The 22,729-nt window shown below is 36.2% G+C and overlaps 2 protein-coding genes and 1 non-coding gene across 3 annotated transcripts; 1 reads left to right on the top strand and 2 right to left on the bottom strand.

The window, feature by feature from the left end:
- Positions 1-485: 485 nt before the first annotated feature.
- LOC148584083 (uncharacterized) lies at positions 486-2,777 on the top strand. Its single transcript, XM_088519022.1, has 3 exons — positions 486-649; positions 1,240-1,438; positions 2,015-2,777. Exons 1-3 carry the CDS (start codon positions 541-543, stop codon positions 2,688-2,690), a joined length of 984 nt encoding a protein of 327 aa, XP_088375148.1. The 5' UTR covers positions 486-540; the 3' UTR covers positions 2,691-2,777.
- Positions 2,778-10,661: 7,884 nt separating this feature from the next.
- LOC132164826 (small nucleolar RNA Z247) lies at positions 10,662-10,799 on the bottom strand. The gene has a single exon (XR_009438429.1). It is a non-coding gene; the product is annotated as a small nucleolar RNA Z247 (small nucleolar RNA).
- Positions 10,800-13,535: 2,736 nt separating this feature from the next.
- LOC132164516 (double-stranded RNA-binding protein 1-like) lies at positions 13,536-18,292 on the bottom strand. The gene is made up of 6 exons (XM_088518733.1): positions 18,043-18,292; positions 17,848-17,907; positions 16,617-16,816; positions 15,611-15,833; positions 14,617-14,748; positions 13,536-14,019 (listed from the first exon to the last, which is right to left on the bottom strand). The coding sequence occupies exons 1-6, from the start codon at positions 18,251-18,253 to the stop codon at positions 13,661-13,663; spliced, it is 1,185 nt and encodes a 394-aa protein (XP_088374859.1). The 5' UTR covers positions 18,254-18,292; the 3' UTR covers positions 13,536-13,660.
- Positions 18,293-22,729: the final 4,437 nt, after the last annotated feature.

The raw sequence follows: 22,729 nt of genomic DNA, 5'->3' as shown, positions 1-22,729 counted from the left end.
AGTTGATAAAAATTGTACAATAAAATGACATATTTATAGTGCTATGAGGCCAATAATATAATACGTACATAATCAATATGTAACCTATGAGAATTATGAGAGTTACATAATCAATATGTAACGTATGAGAATTATGAGAATAACATAATCAATATGTAATGTATGAGAATTATGAGAGTAAATAATACATTAATTTATTTCAAAACAACTAATCACTATTGTGCGTCAGATGTCTCAATACTCACCCACACTATCACTCCAACACTTCTACGTGAGCCAGGGCAAGGGATCTCTGAATTCTTAAACAACCGAAAGGGTCAAAACACAAATAAAAAAGAAAAGAAAAGGAATAATTATATCCAAAGAAAACCCCAAAAGATTGATTCTCTTCCAACCACAAATCAATCTTCCCTTCCTTGCGTGTGTTTATATATAAAACCAACGTATAACCTGAGCTTTCATCTGCATCAGAACAACAGAGAAAGAACAGCAACAAATATTTAACCGAAAGAAAAAAATAAACATATATTTATTTAGATCATGGATACCAAGCAACAAGTTCCTGCTAATCGTGTTTATGAGGATATTGATCCTTCAACGGAGTGGGCAAGAGAGCAAGATCATGACACTCTAATCCTTGTTCTGCCAGGTCTGTTTCTTTTTTCCTTTTTTTTTTTTTTTTTAATCTATATCTGTTATGAGTCGAATTTGAGTTTTCAGATTTAATATTTTAGCTAAATATGCAGTTGAGTATGTTTATGGTTCATTATATTTGTTTAGGTTTATGCGTTTAACTTATTGAGATTATATTAATGAGGTTTTTAACAATTTGTTTGGATTTACGATTTTAAAAATAACGATTTGAAAAAAGTGATTTTAAAAACGTAATTAAGCATTTAGAAAAATCACAGTTTGACCTTTAAAATTTTACGTTTTCAAAAAAATCACCTTCTTACATGCGATTTGAAAACGCATAAAAACATGCAATTCCAAACAATTAATTTTCTACGATTTAGTTTAAAAACACACTTTTTGTTTATAAAATAGCAATGTCGAGCACACCCTAAATGATAAAAGTAATTAACCAAAAACTAGATATTGAGGAAAGGAAAATGTTTACCGAGAGGATTAATTAAGATATAGGATTCTAGTAGAATAGAAAACAGGAAAAGGTAAAAACCTTCGAGATTAATTACATGATATATGCCTTATTAACATAACCATCTCTTGAATATGCAGGTTTTAAAAGGGAACAAATAAAGGTTCAGGCCGGGACCTCAACTCGTATCCTGAGGGTCTCCGGCGAACGCTTGCTTGATAACAACAAATGGCGGCGTTTCCAAAAGGAATTCCCCATCGCGTCAAATATCGACACTAATTCAATCACTGCAAAGTATGAAAGCGGCATGCTTTACATCAAACACCCTAAAGTGATCACGCTGACAAGATTACAGGAGCAGGCAATGTTAAATCATCACTTATCTAAATAATTTATTTTATTTAATACTTTTTCATACGTTTAGAAATATTTAATTGAAATGCGACATGATTGACAAAAACATGGTTCGAACTCAGAATCTCTGCCTTGATACCATGTTAAGAGCATGTTTGAGAGATAGAGCTTTTAAGTCAAAAGCATTTTTTGATAAAAGCTTCATTTTTAAGTTTTTGCTATAAGTGCGTTTTGACTATTTTTTAGTTTTTTGACCATTTAAAGTGCTTTTATATAGTACTTTTTTCTTCAAACAACTTTTTCAAGTGTTAAATGCAACCCCTCAAATGCACACCTAAACAGGCCCTAAATCATTACTTTATTCTAAAAGTGCGTTTTGATCATTTTTAGAGTAAAAAAAAAAAATACTTTTCAAATTTTTTATCAAACACAATTCCAAACAAGTCCTAAGCATAAACTATCACATCATTGTTTAAAAAAACCCAAGTATATTTCATGTCATTTAATGATTTAATTTATATTTAAACAGGCAAAACCAGCTGGGGAAGCTAAGCCCAAAAGTGATCAGCCACGACCGATTCTGAAGAGTGCTCAACAACCACCTGCGGAGGCTCCGAGGCCTCAACAAATGGCCAAAAGCGACCAGCCACGACCGACCCAGAAGAGTGCTCAACAACCACCTGTGGAAGCTCCGAGGCCTCAACAAATGCCGAAAAGTGACCAGCCACTACCTACCCAGAAGAGTGCTCAAGAGCAGGCTGCTCAACAAGTTTCTTCAAAGTTGCCGGCCAATGCGGATAAACAAACAGAGGGGAAAACCACCGCACAAGCAAAAGGCAACGAAATTAGCGAGGCGAAGAAGGATTCCCGAAAGACGCCGGTACCGGAGATGGAGAAGGAATTACCAAGCGACCATGCAAATAAGAAGCAGAGCACATCATCACCGGAAGCAGAGAAAGAAACGATCCGTTCGTCGGAGAAAGCCGGAAAAGTTGCAGGCGCAAGTGAGGAGCAGAAAACTCATGGGGATGCAGGGAAGAAGGAGAAACGACCAATAACTGAAAATGATGAGCAAGAGGGTTATACGCAATGGGTTTATAGTTTGGCGATGGAGCTGAAGAAGCCGAAGAAATTGGTCAACTTAATTGTGGCGGCACTTTTGGTCGTGGTATTTGTGTTATATGCTAAACATGCAGCCAAGCAGCCTATTAGAGAACCTAAAAGTAAACTCCCATAAATGTATTTTATGTGTATATGTTCAACTTGGCACTAGCTAATTCAGATGCCAATGAATTTATTTAATAATGTGGCATTTCATTATGTTTGCGTGGAAGAAAATAATGATCAAACATTCGATTATTCATTCAAATGGAGAAAATATAGAATTTTATTTATTTATTTATTTTAATGACTCTAGCATAAATTTTATTAATCTAGAATCCCGAACACATCACTCAACAGAAATAACATCAGAAATACATTGGAGTACTTCCTCAAGAAGAACATGTTCCCTGTGAGAGGTAGTGTTTCCTTCGCAAGACGGTGAGCCGCTCCATTTGCTTCTCGCCTAACATAATTGACCTTCCATTTGTGCAAACATTTCAGTACCTTTTTAGAATCCTAAGGCTTTGTTTGTTTCGATGTAAAATGTTTTCCGTTAGAAAATTTTTCTTAAAAACATTTTATAGTGTTTGTCGCATATGGAAAATCACAATTTTATATATATATATATATATATTAAATCATATTAAAAATTACGAAAATGTCCCGACCAAGTCTTAGAGGTGCCCTAACCGAGTCTCGCAGGGACCCCAATATGACTCACCTGGGACTTACCCAAACCTCGCCTAGACCCTATTGTGATCCCGCCAGGATCAGCTCGAGACCTGCTTAGGACTCGATAGGGACATTTTCCTAATTTAGATTTTAATATGATTTTCCGAACATACCAATACCTGCTTTTCTGTACATGCCAAATACCGAAATATGTTTTCCACCGAAAATATTTTCTGATGTTGGGTCCCGATCAAGTTCTGGGCGAGTCTCGGCGTGGTCCAGGGCACGTCCCGTCAAATCCTGGGCAGGTCCTGGGCAAGTTCTGATGAGGTCCAAGGCCCGGTCGGATCCTGAACAAGTCTCAAGCGGGTCCTTGTGGGGTCCAGGGCAGCTCCGGTCGAATCCTGGGCGAGTCTTGATGAGGTCCTGGGCAGGTCCGGTCGGGTCCCAATCAAGTCTAGAGCGAGTCCCGACAAGGTCCCGAGCGGGTCTCAGCGGGTCCTGGGCAGGTCTTGGCAAGGTCTGTTGATTTTAGAATGAGATGATCAAACTCAGAAAATGGTTTACGGTTTTCAAAAATGTAAACAATTTTTCAAAAATTAAAGAAGAATTTTTGGTCAAAGGAAAAAAATTTTCCATTGACTATTATTTTACGTCGTACCAAACATCCGAAAAAACGGAAAACATTTTTCAAAAATCATTTTACGGCGAAACAAACGGAGCATTAGCCAGGTGGCCATACATACTTTAATTTCTTTCATCTTTCATTAAAACAAATGTAAACAAATATGAAAGAAAATGTACTAATAACTCGAGTTGTACAAACAAATGTATTAATTGTTTGAATTTATTAAAGATTAATTCGGTGCTTAGGTCATGGAAGAAGCAATATTTTTTTGACAAATAGTCATCCCATCACATTCACATTTTAGATAATTTGCTACAACAAAATTGCTTTCTAATGAAACAAATTATGCTGGTTGTCACCAAAACTGCTGCTATGCAAAGCATATGTAGGAAAATTTAAAGAGGTTATGTGGGTAGTGTCGTGTTACCAACTTATTTAAATGGGTTGTGTCAAAATTGAGGTGTTTGACTTGTTTAATTAAATATATTAGGTTCAGATCACAACAAAAAAATAATAATATAAATTTACGTCTTTTTTGAAATGACATAAATGGTGAAAAAAACGACCTTAACTGATTCACGTCATTTATCATTGGTGGTTAAATCTATAGTTGAGAAATTTAATTTACATCATTTAAATGCCAAATGGCAAGAATTGACAGATGAATTTTTTTTTTTTTTTTGTTAATGTCGTTTGCTCTTAAACTATGTAATGTAAATGTTTCTAGATGAGAAAGATCAACACTGGCTTGCTGTTGTTCGAGGCACTACTTATAATAAAATGTGATAGTTTTTTGTAATGCCTCAATGAGGACTATATTTCTATTTATAACAATTACAAGATATACACTTGGCTTTGAAATAGAAAATACAAACGTATACAACTTATTTGAAGATAAATTTGTTGACAATATACCACTTTGAATATTATTAGATAAGATGTTATCTAAAATTTCATTTGACTTGGTCTTCGACTTTATCTCTACTTGCTTTATCTAGTGTATCCAAAACTGAGGAGGTTATTCTAATACGCTCCTACAATCCTAACGTTTGAGAACAAATGTTTTTATCAAAAAAAAAAAAAGAACAAATGTTAAGATTGGCACGAAGAGTTTCAAACCGGGTGGAGACTAATGGCTTGGTAAGAACATCAACTATTGTGAGCAACTTCTGAGCTACAAGATCTAAAACAAAATGATGATTGATTTCAATGTGTTTTGTAAATGCATGAAACGCCGAATTGGAAGTTAAGTATTTAGCACCAATGTTATCACAATAGAGAATCAGCGCTGCCGAAAGAAAAACACCAAGTTCGTAGAGTAGTGATTGAATTCAAAGTAATTCCGTAGTGGCGTCGGTGAGGGATTTGTACTCGAATTCAGTATTGGATCTAAAGACTATAGGCTGCTTTTTGGAAGACCAAGATAACATATTTCCACCAAAAAAACGTACAACAGCCTGAGGTGGACTTCTTGTCGTTAGGACAACGTGCCCAATCAACATCAATAAATACAACTAATTGAGAGGAGAGACGTGGCTTGATGAGTAGACCATACATGATTGTATGCATCAAGTATCTGAGGATACGTTTTATGGCAAACCAGTGTACATCAAATGGATCACTAGCAAACTGAGAGACTTTGTTTACAACAAAAGCGATGTCAGGTCGTGTTATAGATGAGTATTGTTGCGCACCAACAGTGCTAGGATAAATAGTGGGATTAGACATGGCGAGATCATCAAGGGGCCAAGATCCTTAATTGGAAATGTAAGAGACAGTGACCGGATTAGATCATCCATAACAGAGATAGAAGAACCTATCAAAATAATATCGTCCACATAGACGAGCAAATAATTGAACCCCTGTAGAATTAAATATGAATAACGAAGGGTTTGATTTGGAACCAGCGAAATCCAATTCAAGAAGTCGATTACTTAGACATGAGAACCAAAAGTCTGAGGGGCTTGTTTGAGGCCATACAAAGCATTTTTCAAAAAAAAAAAACATGGCATTAGGTTGCTGAGGATGAACAAAACCCATTGACTCAGACATATACACTTTCTCAGTGAGAAATCCATGAAAGAAAGCATTGCTAACATCAATCTGCTTAATACACCCACCATACAACACAACAATAGTCAAGATAGTCCAAATGGTTATAGGCTTAACCACACGATTATAAGTCTCCCCAAAATCAACTCTAGCCTGTTGAGGAAACCCATTGGCAACCAACTGTGCTTTATACCTTTCAATACTGCCATCTGCCTTTCTCTTGATAAGAAAGACCCACTTGGAGGAACAAGACACTATGTTCCATTCTTTAATAATGCAGTAAATTCATCAGCCATTTGCTTCTCTCCAGACAACATGTGTTAACTGCAGATATTTCACATGACCATATGGTAGCAATGCAGGCTTTCGAATTTGATGTTGAGACTGAGTAGCCATACTGTGAGAACGATGTGGAAAGATGGTGAAATCTGAGAGTGTGGCCGAGTATGTAGGATTGGAAGACTAGAAGAAGGAAACATTGAGGAAGGAGTTGTGGCTGAGTTTGTGATATGTGGGAGATTAGAAGCAAGACAGGTTCAGGAAGTAGGTACCATGTTCTTTGAGATAGGAAGACAAAGTTGACCCAAATCATGACTCAAATGATAAGAAGATGAGGAGTGACATGGGGCTGCTGGATGCAAAACCGTGTTGTCATAGGAGTCACATGGAACATAATTTTGAATCGTGTTTTTTAGGTGGGGCAGAATTTCAAATTTTGATGCTCATGAACCCAACACTCAAGTCTTGAAGTTGGTTTATGTGAATCCTAGTAATCATTTTATAGCATCGATTGTGAAGTGGAGAGTTATGGAGTGTTGTAAGCAGGATTGCAATGTCGAAATCATGGAAATTGAAAATAATGCGATAGAAATATATCTCTAGTGTTTAGGTTATTCTGCCTTACCATCAATTGTGGTTAAGGCTTTATATATATAGATAGAACTGTTATAGGAGATGACATAGAGATTACAAATATAAATTCAAATTAAAAATGGTTTACAGATAAGATAAGCTAGCTAATATTATTTTTATCACAACTAGTGTTGTCATTATCTTCACTTAAGTGTACGTTTAAATTCTTGATAACATGGAGAGAGTTATCAGTTGATAACTCTCTAACGCGCCCCCTCAAGCTCAATGGTAGAGGATCGACGGTGAGCTTATCACGTAGAAAGGCAAACCGTGAAGATGAGAGGGGCTTGGTGAATATATTTGCAATTTGATCTTTACTTGAAATAAAACCGAATGTCAAGTATCTTGCAGCATACCATATCACAAACAAAATAGAATCAATTTCAACATGTTTTGTCCTAGCATGATAAATAGGATTATAAGACAAATAAGTGGCCCCAATGTTGTCGCACCAAAGAATGGGAGGTTTGGAGGGTTGTAATCCAAGTTCAATGAGCATTGATTTAATCCAAATAATTTCAGCTGCTGCATTTACAAATGCTTTGTATTCGGCTTCAGTACTAGAATGAGCTACAATAGGTTGTTTGTGACAACTCCAAGAAATTAAATTATTACCCAAAAAAATACAATGACCACCATTGGAGCGACAAATCATCCATATCACATGCCCATGGTTCCATTGAAAGATACAAAGCTCAGTTAGTTGCAAAGGGGTTTCACCAGCAGCTCGGTATTAATTATGGAGAGACTTAGAGCCATGTTATCAAGCCCACTATGATATGTTTAGTTTTATCTATTGCTTTATCTGCTAGTTGGCCTGTACATCAGATTGATATCCATAATGCATCCCTCCATGGCCACATATCTGAGGAGGTTTTCATGTCACAAACCCCTGGATTTGCACATCATCAATATCGTAATCATGTTTGCAAGCTCCAAAAACCCTTATTCGGATTGAAACAAGCCCCAAGAGCTTGGTTTTCAAAGCTAAGCATGAAACTCATTGCTCTTGGTTTCCATGGTTCCTTATCAGATACGCCATTATTTATTCTCAAGTTTGCTGCATTCACTATGTATATTTTGATATATGTTGATGACATTCTCATAATATGTTCAAGACCATCAGAGATACCCAAGTTGCTAGTTGAATTAAATGTCGAGTTTGCTATGAAGAATCTTGGCCCTCTTAATTTTTTCTCGGTATTCAAGTGCTCAAATGCTTCACGTGTGTGTTCCTCTCTCAGCAATGTTGCATGATTGATACTCTCAAACGTAATAATATGCTTGATGCCAAGCCAGTGGGCACTCATATGGCCTCTTCAACTCAGTTGTCTGCATATGAGGGTGAATTATTCTCAGATCCCACGTTATTTTGCAGCACTTTGGGTGCCTTGCAATATTTATGCATTACAAGACTTGATCTATCTTTCTCAGTAAATAAGTTATCTCAATTCATGCATCACTTGGCAGGGAGTCAAACGTTTACTTCGGTATCTCAAACAGACACTTCATTATGGGTTACACATTCAGAGATCTTCAAACCTTCTTCTTAAAGTATTTTCTGATGCTGCTTTTCTTTTTAACCGAAATACCCATTTGCAACCTATAACATTCTGAGCTGAATTAGAGGGTACCAAACGCCATGTCTACTTTTTGAGTAAAACATCAAACTCAAGATTCATAGATTTTCACCAGTTTTCATCCATGACAGCCATGGTGTAGCAAGTGGGTTCTGAAATTTCCTAAAGCACAATGGCAAGAAGGTCGTGGGAAATTGGGTATTTTACGGTACCATCATTGAATATTTTCGGTGTGGAGATATTATTTTTGGATCTAGTTATCATAGGGTGATGAGATGTTACTGGGGGGTCCACATGGGTTGCTACAAATTGGATTTCTAGGTGTTCTACGGGTTCAAAGGAGGAAGGGATTTCTAGGTGGTCAAATGTGTGGTTTGTAGAGATTGAAGATAAGGTGGGGTTTGTTGTGCATGAGAATATAGTTGTGGAGTTTGGAGAAGGTGGAGATAAAGTAGGAGAGATGATGGAGTTTGGTGTGCACGTGAATATAAGAGAAGATAAATGAGTACTTACTTATGATGAGGATGGAGCCAATGGTGAAGCTTCAGGAAGAGACCTAGTAATCCTGACAGCCGGACACATGACTATATCAAATTCAGGATGTGCAATGAGAGTAGAAGATTGAGACACGACAGCAGAAGGAAATAGACTTTCATTGAAAATAACATCTCTTGAAATATTTATTCGAGAAGAAGAGACGTGAAGGCACTTATATCCTTTATGAGAAGGACTGTAACCTAGAAATATACACTCCTTGGAACGTGGCAGAAGTTTGTTAGAATTATATATTTATATGGACGAAGGTTTGGCCAACACGCGCACCCAAAGACACGTAAGGAGGAATAATCAGGTAGAGACTGGAAAAGTACTTCAAATGGGGTTTTGTGTTGAAGTAATTTTGTAGGCAAGCGATTAATTAAATAGGAAGCAGTGATAAAGCATCATCCCAAAATAAATTGGGAAGATGAGCATGAGAAAGAAGTGCAAGTCCAGTTTTGACAATGTGGTGATGCTTACGTTCAATAGCATCGTTTTGTTGATGAGTATGGGGGCATGAAAGACGGTGATTGATTCCTTGTTCAATTAAATATTTATTTAGAGATCTGTACTCCCCACCCCAATCAGATTGCACAATTTTAATTTTGGACTCAAAATAACACTCAACATAGATATGGAATTTCTTAAAAATTGGAAGTGCATCACTTTTACAAGAGATGGGGTAAACCCATGTTAGCGAGTGAAGGCATCAAGAAAAGAGACATAAAACCTAAAACCATTTCTAGAAGACATTGGAGTAGGTCCCCAAACATCAGAGAATATCAAATGAACAGGAGTTGTGACTCGTGTTGCAGAAGTTGTAAAAGACAATTGGGTGCTCTTGGATCCTAAGCACGCCGAGCATGGAGAATAACTTTTATTGTTGGAGATAGGTAGCTGAAATAAACTAAGTACTTGATGAATGACCTCCAAGGCAGGAATGCCAAGCCGAGAATGCCATGTAGACACAGACACACATTCACCCACAAATGCAGAAGGAGCATGGGAATTATTGGAAGCAAAAAAAAAAAAAATGATATAAGCCATGATTACTCAGGCCTCGATGTAGAAGCTTCCCCTTAGCACGGTCCTTCAAAAGAAAGTAAGAGGGGTGGAATTCAAAAAATGTGTTAGTGTCTTGTGTAAATTTTCAAGCATAAATCAAGTTTTTGCATATATTAGGCACATGAAGGATTAAATAATTTAAATGCAAGAGAAATAGTATGGAGTTGAGAGGTGCCAATGTGCTTAACGGAAAGCCCAGCCCCATTACCAATTTTAATTTCATCCATGCCCATGTGAGGTTGGCAGGATCAGATGTGAGGTGGTGTGTGGCTCCAGAATCTGAATACTAGGTGGGATGAGATTAAGTCTGAGAAGCAGTGTGATAGGCATGCATCATAGCGGAAGAATCGTGTGAGTTGGAGTGCTCAAATTGTTGATAACATGTAGTTGCAAGGTGCCCAATTCGGTTACTGATCTGGCAGATTGGGCAAGGGGCTCGATTGAAGGAAGGGGCTCCTCGGCCACTTCCCCGGCCTCGATAGGTGGGGCTGTGCGAGTAAAAACCAACACTGTATGTGGAATGGTTGCCATTGCTGTTGGAGTAAGACACACGGCTGGAGTAGGAGTGACGTCCCCCACGAGAAAGAGAGCCTCTGGAAGCAATGTAAACACCTAAAACAGAGAGATCAGGAGAGGTAATATTGTGCTCAAGACGGGATTTGTAAGCAAGAAGATGACTATAAAGTTCATCAATGGAGATTAGATCCACCCGAGTTGTAATTGAGGTTACAAAGGAATCATATTCACTGTTGAGTCCTGCAAGGAGATAGGACATAATATCATCATCATCCAATGGCTTATTAATGGCAGCCAAGGTATCAACCAGCTTGGTAAATTTTTGAAAATAGTCAGTTATTGACATGTTTCCCTTCTTGAAAGTGGTAAGCTGAAGGTGAAGTGTCATCGAGCGAGCATGGGCTTTGGAAATGAACATAATTTCAAAAGTGAGCCATAATTCCCATGCAATGAGGAACTTAACAACATGAGTAACAATGTTGTCAGTGAGAGAGGAGATCAAGATGCTGAGCACAAGTTGATCATGCAGGTGCCATTGAAGCCAAGCTGGGTTCTGGGATGAAATTTCAATGGCATCATTTTTGGCGATAATGGTTGGAGGAGGGCTCTTAATAGAACCATCAATATAGCCTTGAAGATCTTGACTTTTGATGATAGGCAAGATAGCAAGCTTCCAAACTAGATAATTGGTATGCATGAGTTTGTGATACAACGTGACTTCGTGAGATGCAAAGTAGAACAACAAGAAAAATGGATAAATACTTCTAAGACCTTGATACTATCAAAGAATCTAAGAAATCTTCTCAAAATGCTAGAGCCAATCTAGGGTTTGAAGGAAAATAATGAAGAAACTTAACTCTAAGTAATCTTATTGATAGAAACTGGATAATAATTAAAAGCTACGTTGTAGGGTCTACAAAACATGTATTTATTGGCCCCTAAACCTAATAATAATACGAAATAAAGTTGGATTTATAATTCTACTAGGCATGTCCGGACGGCCAGAAGCCATGTCCAGACGGGCTTTCCAAAGACTTCACTATTGACACCATGTTTGGACATGCTGGATCCCTGTTCGGACACAAATTCCAGAGACTTCAATTTATGCTCCATATCCATTTTGACCTAGTAAAGATTGGAATTAGCTAAATCCCGTGAAATATGACTTTGTAGATATTTGAATTAGCTTTTCAACACCACCAAGCTTGCTCCAATTCGACGTCCGAAACTCAAGTTATGATATTTCCAATAAAGGTGTCGAGTATCTGTTCCACCCTACATTAGTTTGTGAGGGAAGGAAGAGGGAACGGTATAAGTCATTGGGTTGGCGGAAAAGGATGAAGCAGCCATAAAAACAAAGAGAAAAAAAATGAAGTTAGGCTAGGAATGCTCTGATACCATGTGATAGAAATATAATTCTAGTATTTGGGTTATACAACCTTACCATCGGTTGTGGTTAAGACTTTGTATATACAGATAGAACTATTACAAGAGATGACATAGAGATTACAAATATAAATTCAAAATACAAATCGTTTACATATAAGATACGCTAGCTAATATTATTTTTATCACAACTAATGCTATCTTTATCTTCACTTGAATGCACGTTTGAATTCTTGTTGACATGGAGAAAGTTATCGGTTGATAACTCTCTAACAAAAGGATACTAGAAGGTATATTTTCCTTGACTATAAAATCAGCTACATACAGTAGTTTATATACACAGCTGATGCGTGTATATATGCAAGACAATCCCATATTATGTGGGATTGGTTAATTACAAAAGGTAATTGTGTACAACTTATTTTGCTGCACAGATGGTGGTGAAAACACATTTTAGGATTTTTTTTAACTTGATTTCTATTTAGGAAATTATCCTCAAATTGTTTAAGACTAATAGTAAAATGTTGAGGGTTTTTGTGTAAAATGCTGGTCCAGCAAGAAAAACCATGATATTTTACAAATGGGTTAAATACCTAATACCCCTTTTAGTTTCATTTCTTTATTTTTTTTCCCCTTATGGTTTGATTTTTATCACAGGAGGTACCTCTTGTTTTGATAAAGACCAAATTGGTCCTTCCATCCATTGACCTTTAGTTGACTTAATGAAAATTCATGTCACTGACACATGGACCAATTAAAATTTGACACTTAGCATAGGTGGCCACGTCATTAGTGATGACGTGGCCACCTAATAAAATTTTTTATTTTTTTTTAAAAAAAATTTTATAAATTTTATAAATATATTTTTTCAAAAAAAAAAAGAAAAAGGAAAAAAAGAAAAAAAAAATTGAGGTGGCCGTACTAGCCGGATGGGGGTGGCCGAGCCACCCCCTTGGTGCTAAGGGGGTGGCCGAAACCACCCCAAGACCGACTGGGGGTGGTTTTGGTCACCCCCTTGGCACCAAGGGGGTGGTTTCGGCCACCTCCTTGCTTAGGGTGGTTTCGGCCACCCCCTAGGCTCCATGGGGGTGGCCTAGCCACCCCTAGTACCCACTGAGGGGGTGGCCATGGAGTCAAGGAGGTGGCCGAAACCACCCCCAATGGGTATTGGGGGTGGTTTCGGCTACCCCCTTGGCACCTTGAGCCACCCACCCCCATCCGGCCAGATGGGGGTGGCCTCATGGCCAAAGCCACCCCAAAGTGGCCAAGGGGGTGGCCGTAGCCACCAAAATTTGTTTTTTTTTTTTTTTTTTTTTTTGAAAAAATATATTTTTTTAAATAAAAAATTTAATTAAGTGGCCACATCATTACTGATGACATGGCCATTTATGTCAAATGTCGAATTTTAATTGGTCCACGTGTCAGTGACGTGGACTTCCATTAAGTCAACTATATAAGGACCAATTTTATCTTTATCAAAACTACAGGTACCTCCTGTAATAAAAATTAAACCCTAAGAGAGAAATTGCAATTGATAATTCATTTCAGAAAATTAGTAAAGATGATATGAATATTTGAGAGTAACCTTTTACCATAATGTCGTTCAATAGCAGCCATGTTTGATGGCATTTTGGGGTACAAGAAAGCAGCATTAAATATAATAAAGTATAATTAATATGAGTAAAACAATTTAACCATAATAAGCCTTCTCAGTTAAAGTAGACCCTATCAAAAGACCATAATAAGCCTTCTGAGTCATTTACCTTCCTCATTTGGGAACTCTAAGCTTACAGCCACCCACTTGTTTTCACTTATTGGCAGCACTATAATGCCCTTGGGGAATGCAATATCTGGGAAGCTTGAATACACCCTTACCCTGTTGCATAGCAAGTAACTCCTTGTTCCTATTTTTGGGCCTGAAATGGGGAGAGCAGAAACTTTGGCTTGTGTCAATGTAGGAGAAGCCATCAATTGTCCTTGTTTGGAACCAGAAAATGATTTCTCATTATTCTCAATCTCCTCCTCCTTTTGTAGCTCTGCAGGAGCTGAGCTAGAATCCTTGGTGTCTACTTCCAATAATGTTTCCTTCAAACCCACTTCTTGAACTTCATCCACTGGAGACATGAGCCAAAAGTGTACTCAATCATCAGCATTTTGGCTAATGCATGCAGCTTGTAAAAGTTTTAAAAACTATGTAAGAAATGCTTAAATATTCTTACAATAAAATGTAGGACCCAAAAAAAAAAAAAAAATCAAATTTAGTCCTTAGATTTTCATGCGATTTTAATTTAATACTTAAGCTTTTAATTTCAACAATTAATTAGGTACTTTAAGTTTTCCTTTGACTTCAAATAGGTCCCTCAATCATCCCATCATCTAATTAATCAATTAATGCCATGTGGCTCTTGTTTAACATGTCACGTGCTAACTGTATGTGTCACGTGGCACAATTACATTAGATTTTAAAAATATATTCTAAATAAAAGCAGTTTAAAACTCTTAATTATGACATATTTATAGTTTTAAGTAATTGAGCCACGCACGTGTCATTATCTAACTAGTCTGACATGGCATACCGTTAGTTAATTGGGCAGTAGGTTGACAAAGGGATCTATTTTAAACCAAAGGAACTAAATTGAAATCGCGTGAAAACTTAGGGATTGAATTTGATTTTTCTGAGAAATGTATTGGGCATTGGGTGAATATGTTACCTGTGCTTTCTTTAGCAGGTTCCTCATACTCAATGGTCGGAGATGGAAACAACTCAAACTCATGTTCAAGTTTGTGCTGTAATTCCACAAGATTAGGAGAAGTAACCTCGGCTGCACTCCCACTCCATCCACCTGAACAGGAAACCAACATTGTCAAAGCAAAGAAAACAAAAAGAAAAAAAAAAAAAAAATTGGAAATATAAATATAAATATAAAAAATAAAATTAAAATTAAATAAATAAATAAAAAGAAGCCAATTTTTTTTCCTATTTGTTTTTATATAATTTTATCAAATGAAACACATGTTGTCTTTTAATTGGGTATGACATGAAAGCACCGTTAAAAATTGAACAGAAGTAGGACAAAAATATATATTTGGTAAGGGTTGTAATCTTAAAATATATATTTGGTAAGGGTTGTAATCTTAGGGAGTAAATTGATAACTTGTGAACCTTTCGGGAGCGATTTGATAAAACATCATATATCAAAAAGCATCTAAGCGCAAACCTATATATATATATATAGCTCTTTTTCTTTTTTTTTTTCTTTTTTTCCACAGTTTCAACAATTCTCTAGAATGATTTTATTTCTAGACATGGTAGGTAGATGGGTAACAAATATACATATTAGAGTCAAATCTATGTCCAGAAGAGAACAAATTAATTCTATTTCTGCTTGCTCTTCTTGCAATTAGGTTTGCGATTTCAAAAGCGCGATTTAAAAATATTGATTTTTAAACGTGCAATTTAAAAACTCAGCTAAGCGTCCAATAAAATCATGTGTTTTTAAAAATGAACTTCCTTGTATTGCATGCAATTTGAAAAACACAGATTTTTTTTCATTTTCGAATTGTAAATTTTTTTTACAAAAAAAAAAAAAAAAATGGGACTTCCAAATAATACATTTGTGTGCGAAATTGCAGTACCAAACCCCTCTAAGTCAAAGGACCTTCCTTGTGCCATAGATATTATTAAAAAAGAATCAAGAGACTTACGCTCGTTTAGAAAAGAAGAGTAAGCAACCTTAGCAGCATTCAACTCTGCCTGTTTCTTGGATTTCCCAACTTTCCCTCGAAATATCTCTCCTTTTACTTTCACAGTTGAAAAGAACATTGGCATGTGACATGGACCTGCTTTTGTTGTGTTATATATTGGTATGCACAAACCCTCATGCTGAGCTAACTCCTGCAGCAGATTCTTGTACAGGCCAGAGTCTTCCTGAAAAAGATGGATAAGCAATTTATAAAAAAAGGTAAATTAAATTATTTTAATTAATATTCTTATACTCTCTCACACGAGGAATCAAATTTCATCTCAATAAATGTACGTAGCTCCGCACGTGAAATATTTAATCGAAATAAGAGATGAATGACGGAGATAAAGTTTGGACTTGAGACCTTTCCTTTTGATAACATGTTAAATAACCACTTATCCTAAAAAGTTTATGCAGTAATGAGCTCGAACACTGTCTTTATAATTCACCTCCTGTTTTATTAAAATATTTTACGTTTAGCCATCATTTATTAAATGAGAGAGTTTGAACCAACATGCGTGGAGAGTATTAGAATATAAATTAAAAGGAAGTGCTACACACATTAAGATGATTCGGCTTATGGCCTACATTCACATGTCAAAGCCTTTTTTTGGCTACATATTTCCTTCAGTTGATAAAAATTGTACAATAAAATGATATATTTATAGTTGAATGATGCCAATAATACAATACGTACATAATCAATATGTAAACTATGAGAATTAAGAGAGTTACATAATCAATATGTAACGTATGAGAGATGTCTCAATACTCACCCACACTTTCACTCCAACACTTCTTGACGTGGCTTTTAAAATCATCATTTGATCACACACTCTCAAATCCAATGGTGATGGGTAAAAGCCACGTCAATGAGTGTAGGAGGCAGAAATACAATTGCTAATCATTCTCCTTCCAAGAAAGAAAATGGTGAGTAATAATGGCAGAAACTAGTTTAGGAAACTTGCCTTCTGAAACCCATCAAGTGACAATGACATTAAAGCAGCATTTTCAGCAGCATGCTCTGCCTCCCCTAATGGATGCCCACCAACTGTAACAGCAGCCTTGAAGGGCATGGCATGACATGAGCCATCACTTTTGTTGGTATATAATGGTGGGGCAAGATTTTTCCATTGAGAATTGTAATGAGTATGCAAATCTATGACATCTTGACAATGAACCCACTGTTAGACATATGCTTTGATGAGCATGTGCAGATTCTCATGGAGATGGAATAAATCGAAATGATAAAAGCAAATATTGCTATATCTCATCTACTTTTGCACTATAAATAAAAGATAGTGATCACATAGCACAATTTTTCCTCGAGTACATTGAAAGAGGGAAAGAATTAGAAATTTAACTTTATAGAGGCCGGATTGCATTCAAATTTATTTTCAGGGGCCAAAGTGAAAAGAATGAGGAAATTTTTAAGATAAATCATTAGGTCAATGCACCAAAATAAATCACGCCTCAAATGTTTTTTCTTTTTTCCTCTAGTTTTGACAGCCTAAGTTTATAAAAATAAAAATAAATAAAAAAAGATGTGCAATAGACCCTTCCGTTGGTTTTTTGTCCGAAATTGTGCCGTTTGTTAGTGCCACATGACATTAAATAATAATTTAATTAAAAGATTAAATATTTAAAAACAAAAAATAAATAAAATAGAAAAGAAATGAAGGGGTGGCTAGTGGTGGACCCCCAACCCATATATATATATATATATATATATATATTAAAGATTTGATTTTTTTAATTAAATTATTAAAAATTATTATTTTAATATGATGTGGCAAAAATGATGACATGGCACTAATAGATGGCACAATTTCGGACAGAAAACTAACAGAATAATCTATTTCACATTTTCAAAGAATTTATGCAGTTCAAACTAAAAAAAAAAAAATGTCATTTGAGGTGTGATCTATTTTGGAGCGTTGATTCATTGATTTTTCTCAAAATCAATTTGATGAACAAGACAACATTAACAGGTAAAAGCGTAAAAGAAAAGAAGGAACATATTTTTCAATTTTTTACTTAGAACTACGATTACTTTGGCTGCGTCTGTCTTCTTTTGCTTTGAAAAAATATTAATAAACAATCCTAACACAAAATATTCTTAAATATACCAAAACAATTTCTACATTTATTATTCAGAATTCTTTTTCGAACCAATACAATTACTTCCAAGTCTCTCACCATCGGTGACTCCTAAAGCATCGGATTGAATCTCAGGTTCGATGCTGTAACTCGTTAAACCTGCATCACACGTAGCTGTTAGAATATATATATTAAGTTGTTTTTTTTAAAAAAATAAAAATAAAAATATTTATTATTTATGTTTAATTCTAATACAATTTAATATATTTCAATATTCAAGATACAGCTACGTACCGGAAGTGAAGTGGAGGAAAGCGAGTTTGGCGGCGTCGTTTTGGGCGACTTTGGAGGACTTGCAGGGAAAGGAAGAGTGAAACGACTGGCCGTTGACGGAAACGGAGGCCTTGAAGCTAGGGTCGTGGTCGGGTCCGTCTTTCACGGTCGAGTACTTTGACAAACCCCACTGCTGCTTGTGGCAAAGTTCCTGCAGCCTCGTCTTGTACATTCTCTCTCTCTCTCTCTCTCTCTTTCTCTCTCTAGGCTATTGGTCGTTGATGTTGCAGAAATGAAGAGGCTTTGAGCTTTTCAACTACTTTTGGCTATGGAAGAGAGAGTGAGAGAGATAGAGAGACAGGAAAAAAAATGCTTCCCGCGTGCTGTACTTTTTGTTGACCGCCATTTCAACGATTTGGCGTTTTGGCGTTTTTTTGGCACGCTGTTTGTGAGAGAGATATACTTGGAATCACATGACAGTCGCTGCAGACTGCAGTACTCCAAAGACGTCTGAAATTCTGCATTTTTTACATGATTTTTGATGAACAGAGAATATTCCTTGTAGCTATTAAATGTAAAAAATAAGATCTATCACATTTAATTTCTGATAATTACTGATTGCTACCAAAAAAAATAAATAAATAATGACATCCGAATTAATGACATCCGTTTCATTAAGCGTGATCTCAGCCGGTTGAGTTACCTCTTGAGGGCGAAAGATAAATTTATTGTCATGTGAGCCATGTACCAAAAAGATGATCATGATAACAAATTAAACATCTTAAGCAATTATTTACTCACTTGCAAGTGTATAGATAATCTATAAGTAACTAAGCATGTTTATAAATGAAACTTGGCGATGATAGTTGAATATTAATGCCATTCATTCAAATTAACTATCACATTTTTTATGGTATTAGAGTTTTTGGTTAACACGACTAGTTTTACCAATCATACTATATATGGCATATTCCTTCGGAACCTTTACTATGCAAACATATCTCACCTAATATCTCCCCCTACTTGTGAGTCTTTTCACATTGACCCAAAAGTATCTCACGACCCATCCAAACACTTTTTTTGTTGGGAGATAAAGCAGTTATAAAGTTTTTACCAAGAGTACATTAATATAATTAATTAAACACAACTCTAGCCCAAAAACCTAAGCTAATGGGCTATGGTCCACTTAGGTATATTAAGCACTATTTTCTTATATATTTTCTCAATGTGTGAGACGACATTCACAAGTGTATGCACTCACATCAAATGTTTCATCATTTCCAATGAATAAGCTCTACACCATTTTGGCACCAATTTATTGATAAAAGATTTGATATTCCTAACATTTCTCTTCTTTTCTTCCTTTTATTATTATTTTTTTCACCATAATTAAAGCCGCACCAAAGGTTTAGAGAATTAAGGAGATAGTTCTCTTTTGTCGTATCTCTCTTTTTGTTTTTTCTTTGAAGATAATTTTTTCTAGCATGATATTTTGGTTCATTAATTGAAACTTTGAGTTTTGTAATACTCTGAAAATAAACACACACATACATACACATATATATTATTAAACAATAACGATAATTTACAAAATTAACGTACTGAGACTTTTAGTTTTATTCACGTGCAAAGGATTTTCGACAAATTAAGTATGTACAATACCCAAGTTAATGATTAAAAGTATTTTAAGTTAAGGTTTTTTCTTTTAATGATCGTCATCGATCATTCAATCTCCAATCTCGAACGAAATGAACTTTTCTTCCCGAATGTTCGATATATGTATATTAAACATGATTCTTTTTTTAAGTAATAAGTATAGATTAATCGTCATCAATCATTCAATCTCCAATCTCGAACGAATGAACTTTTCTTCATGAATGTTCGATATATGCATATTAAACATGATTCTTTTTTTTAAGTAATAAGTATAGATTAATAGATACTTTATGGCTAATGTATATATATAATAACTATTTTAATTAGGACAATAATGATTGATACATGTTATAAAAAATAGGGTTAGTTATTTTTTTAGTACTTAGGTTTGCACACTTTATTTTTTTCTCACCTGGGTTCAAATCCTATCACAAATAGATCAACTTAGTACGTCAGTTAGGTTCCGTTAGCCCGAACTAACGGAATGCTGCATGTACAAATGCCACGTGTTCTAAAAAAAAATACAAAATACAATAATAATAATAATAATAATAATAATAATAATAAACAATTAAAAAACCAACCCCCCTCAACCCCCCCCCCCCCCCCCAAAAAAAAAAAAAAAAAAAAAAACTGTGGGGTGGCCGGGCCACCCCATTTTGTCCAATGGGGTTGGCCGGCCACCCCCATTTTGGCCATTAAGGGTGGCCGAACCACCCCCTAGGCCTTTGGGTGTGGTTTCGGCTACCCTTTTTTTTTTTTATCATTGGGGATGGTTCGGCCACCCTCAAACTAGCATTGGGCGTGGCTGAGCTAAGCCACACCCAATGGCCAAAATGGGGTGGCCCAGCCACTCATAATTTTTCAATTTTTGTTTTTAAACTTTTTTTTAGGGTTTTGTTTTTTAATTTTTTTTAGGATACGTGGCATTTATATATGATGACACGTGTGATGGAACCTAATGGAGGTATTAAGTTGATATTTTCTGATAAGTCAAGTACCATTTGAGATAGGCTTTGAACCCTATGTGAGAATAAATAAAAATGTGCAAACCTAAATACTAAAAAAGTAATTCACCCTAAAAAATAATATCAATCGTTGCCATAGATTCTTTGACAAGAGAAGAAAGACCAATGCAGACTTCATTGGAAAACCAACAACGTGGCAACACAGAGAACCAAAAAAAGAAGATGCATACTTGATGTAGATTGGCAAGCCCATCTGCAACCTGTTCGGACTTGCCTTAACTCGAGAGCCTCGTTTGCAAGCTCATCCGGAGCCTATCCGGACGACTATGTTATTTTCGTGCTTTTATAGGTTTTATGTTCGTGGCCGTCTGAACGGCCTTAAGTTCCGTCCGAACGAGCTCTGTAGAATTGCAATTTGATTTAAGTTCGTACTTTTATTAGGTTTAGGTTTTGGGGGCCTATAAATACATGCTTATAGCCTCCAGAAACAGAGTTGTTGATTATATTTGAGTTTGTTTAATAAAAATTACTCAGAGTTGGGTTTCTTCTTTATTTTCCTTCAAAACCTAGAGAGTATCTAGCATTTTAGAGAAGATTTTTTAGATCATTTGATAGAATCAAGATCTAGAAATACCTATATGTTCTTTATTGTTGTTATTCGCTGTAGCCCACTAAGTCACGCTACATCAGTTGGTATCAGAACTCAAGTTACTTTCCATGAATGGGGAGGGACAACCATTGTGCAGACATGAACGAAGTGCACGTGAGCACGGATGCAGCATGTAAGGAGCAACTGGTGACATGGTGGCAACACATGGAGGAGCAATTCAAGGCTATGAGGGATCAAATCGAAGCTCTCACTACCCGGTTATCCAATATAGGTGGTCACAATGAACGTCATCATTGACCCCCACCACACTTTTCGGAGGAGGAAGATGAACATGACGATGGGTACGAAGCCAAGATCCCTTTTGCGGAGCACCAAAAGTAGGGCCGTCAGCCCCCTATGCAAGCTCATGCCAATCGGTGGGAGAATGGGTTCAAACTTGATATTCTGGAATTCCAAGGGGGACTACAACCCGAAGAATTCCTAGATTGGGTAGCGGCAATTGGAGAAATTCTCAATACCACGGGGGTGCCTGAGGATCGACAGGTTTCTTTGGTCACAACCAAAGAAGCTTTATTGGTATATTGGGCCTCTCCACCAATCTATGACATCTATCTTGACGAAGATGATTTATTGAAGGAGGTTGAAGAAATCAGTTTAATGGATTTCTTGAGGTAGGCAATATTTTATCAAATACTCTTGATGATGGTGGGTTTGATCAGTTTTATGAGGCAAATGAAGATATTATGTTTAAAACAGAAGATATCTTTGATCCATTTTGGGAGATCTTCATGGCACATAAAAAGGCGAAAATAAGTGGAGTGTGTGTGAAGATTGCATTATCTCAGCTTGTTGTAAAGGATTTTCAAGATAATACTCACATTCTTGGGGAAATTAAGGGAATGTTGGTTATATCGGGATGTTACATCATGGTACTTTTGAATAGCAAGAAATATAATGAGTTGACAGGACATTCGAAGGATCAGTGAAAGAACCATTTGAATTCGAGGGCGAATTCTCTCCTACCTAGGAAGAATGATGTAGATCGGCAAGCCTGTTTGCAGCCCTTCCGGAACAGCTTCAACCCGAGAACCTTGTCTACAAGCTCATCCGGAGCTTGTCTGGACGGCTATGTTATTTTCGTGCTTTTTTAGGTTTTATGTCTATGGTCGTCCGGACGAGCTTCGTAGAATTGCAATTTAATTTAAGTTCATACTTTTATTAGGTTTAGGGTTTGGAGGCTAATAAATTCATGCTTATAGCCTCTAGAAACGGAGTTGTTGATTATATTTGAGTTTGTTTAATAAGAATTACTTAGAGTTGAGTTTCTTTTTTATTTTTCTTCAAAACTTAGAGAGTATCTAGCGTTTTAGAAAAGATTTCTTAGATCCTTTAATAGAATCAAGATCTAGAAATACCTATCCGTTCTTTATTGTTGTTATTCGATGTAGCCTACTAAGTCACGCTGGATCAATAT

This window comes from Corylus avellana, chromosome 8, assembly GCF_965113065.1.
Source record: "Corylus avellana chromosome 8, dhCorAvel1.hap1.2, whole genome shotgun sequence".
In the NCBI taxonomy this organism is placed as follows: Eukaryota; Viridiplantae; Streptophyta; class Magnoliopsida; order Fagales; family Betulaceae; genus Corylus; species Corylus avellana.
Note: the sequence above shows the minus strand (reverse complement) of the source record. Positions and strands in the feature narration are given on the sequence as shown.

Coding starts and splice junctions, on each gene's coding strand:
- LOC148584083 (XM_088519022.1), top strand. CDS start 541: ATGGATACCAAGCAACAAGTTCCTGCTAATCGTGTTTATGAGGATATT. Junction 650..1,239: donor TCTAATCCTTGTTCTGCCAG/GTCTGTTTCTTT, acceptor TTGAATATGCAG/GTTTTAAAAGGGAACAAATA. Junction 1,439..2,014: donor AAACACCCTAAAGTGATCAC/GCTGACAAGATT, acceptor TAAGCCCAAAAG/TGATCAGCCACGACCGATTC.
- LOC132164516 (XM_088518733.1), bottom strand. CDS start 18,253: ATGTACAAGACGAGGCTGCAGGAACTTTGCCACAAGCAGCAGTGGGGT. Junction 14,749..15,610: donor CTCTTCTTTTCTAAACGAGC/GTAAGTCTCTTG, acceptor TTTCCTGTTCAG/GTGGATGGAGTGGGAGTGCA. Junction 14,020..14,616: donor ACCTGCTAAAGAAAGCACAG/GTAACATATTCA, acceptor TCATGTCTCCAG/TGGATGAAGTTCAAGAAGTG.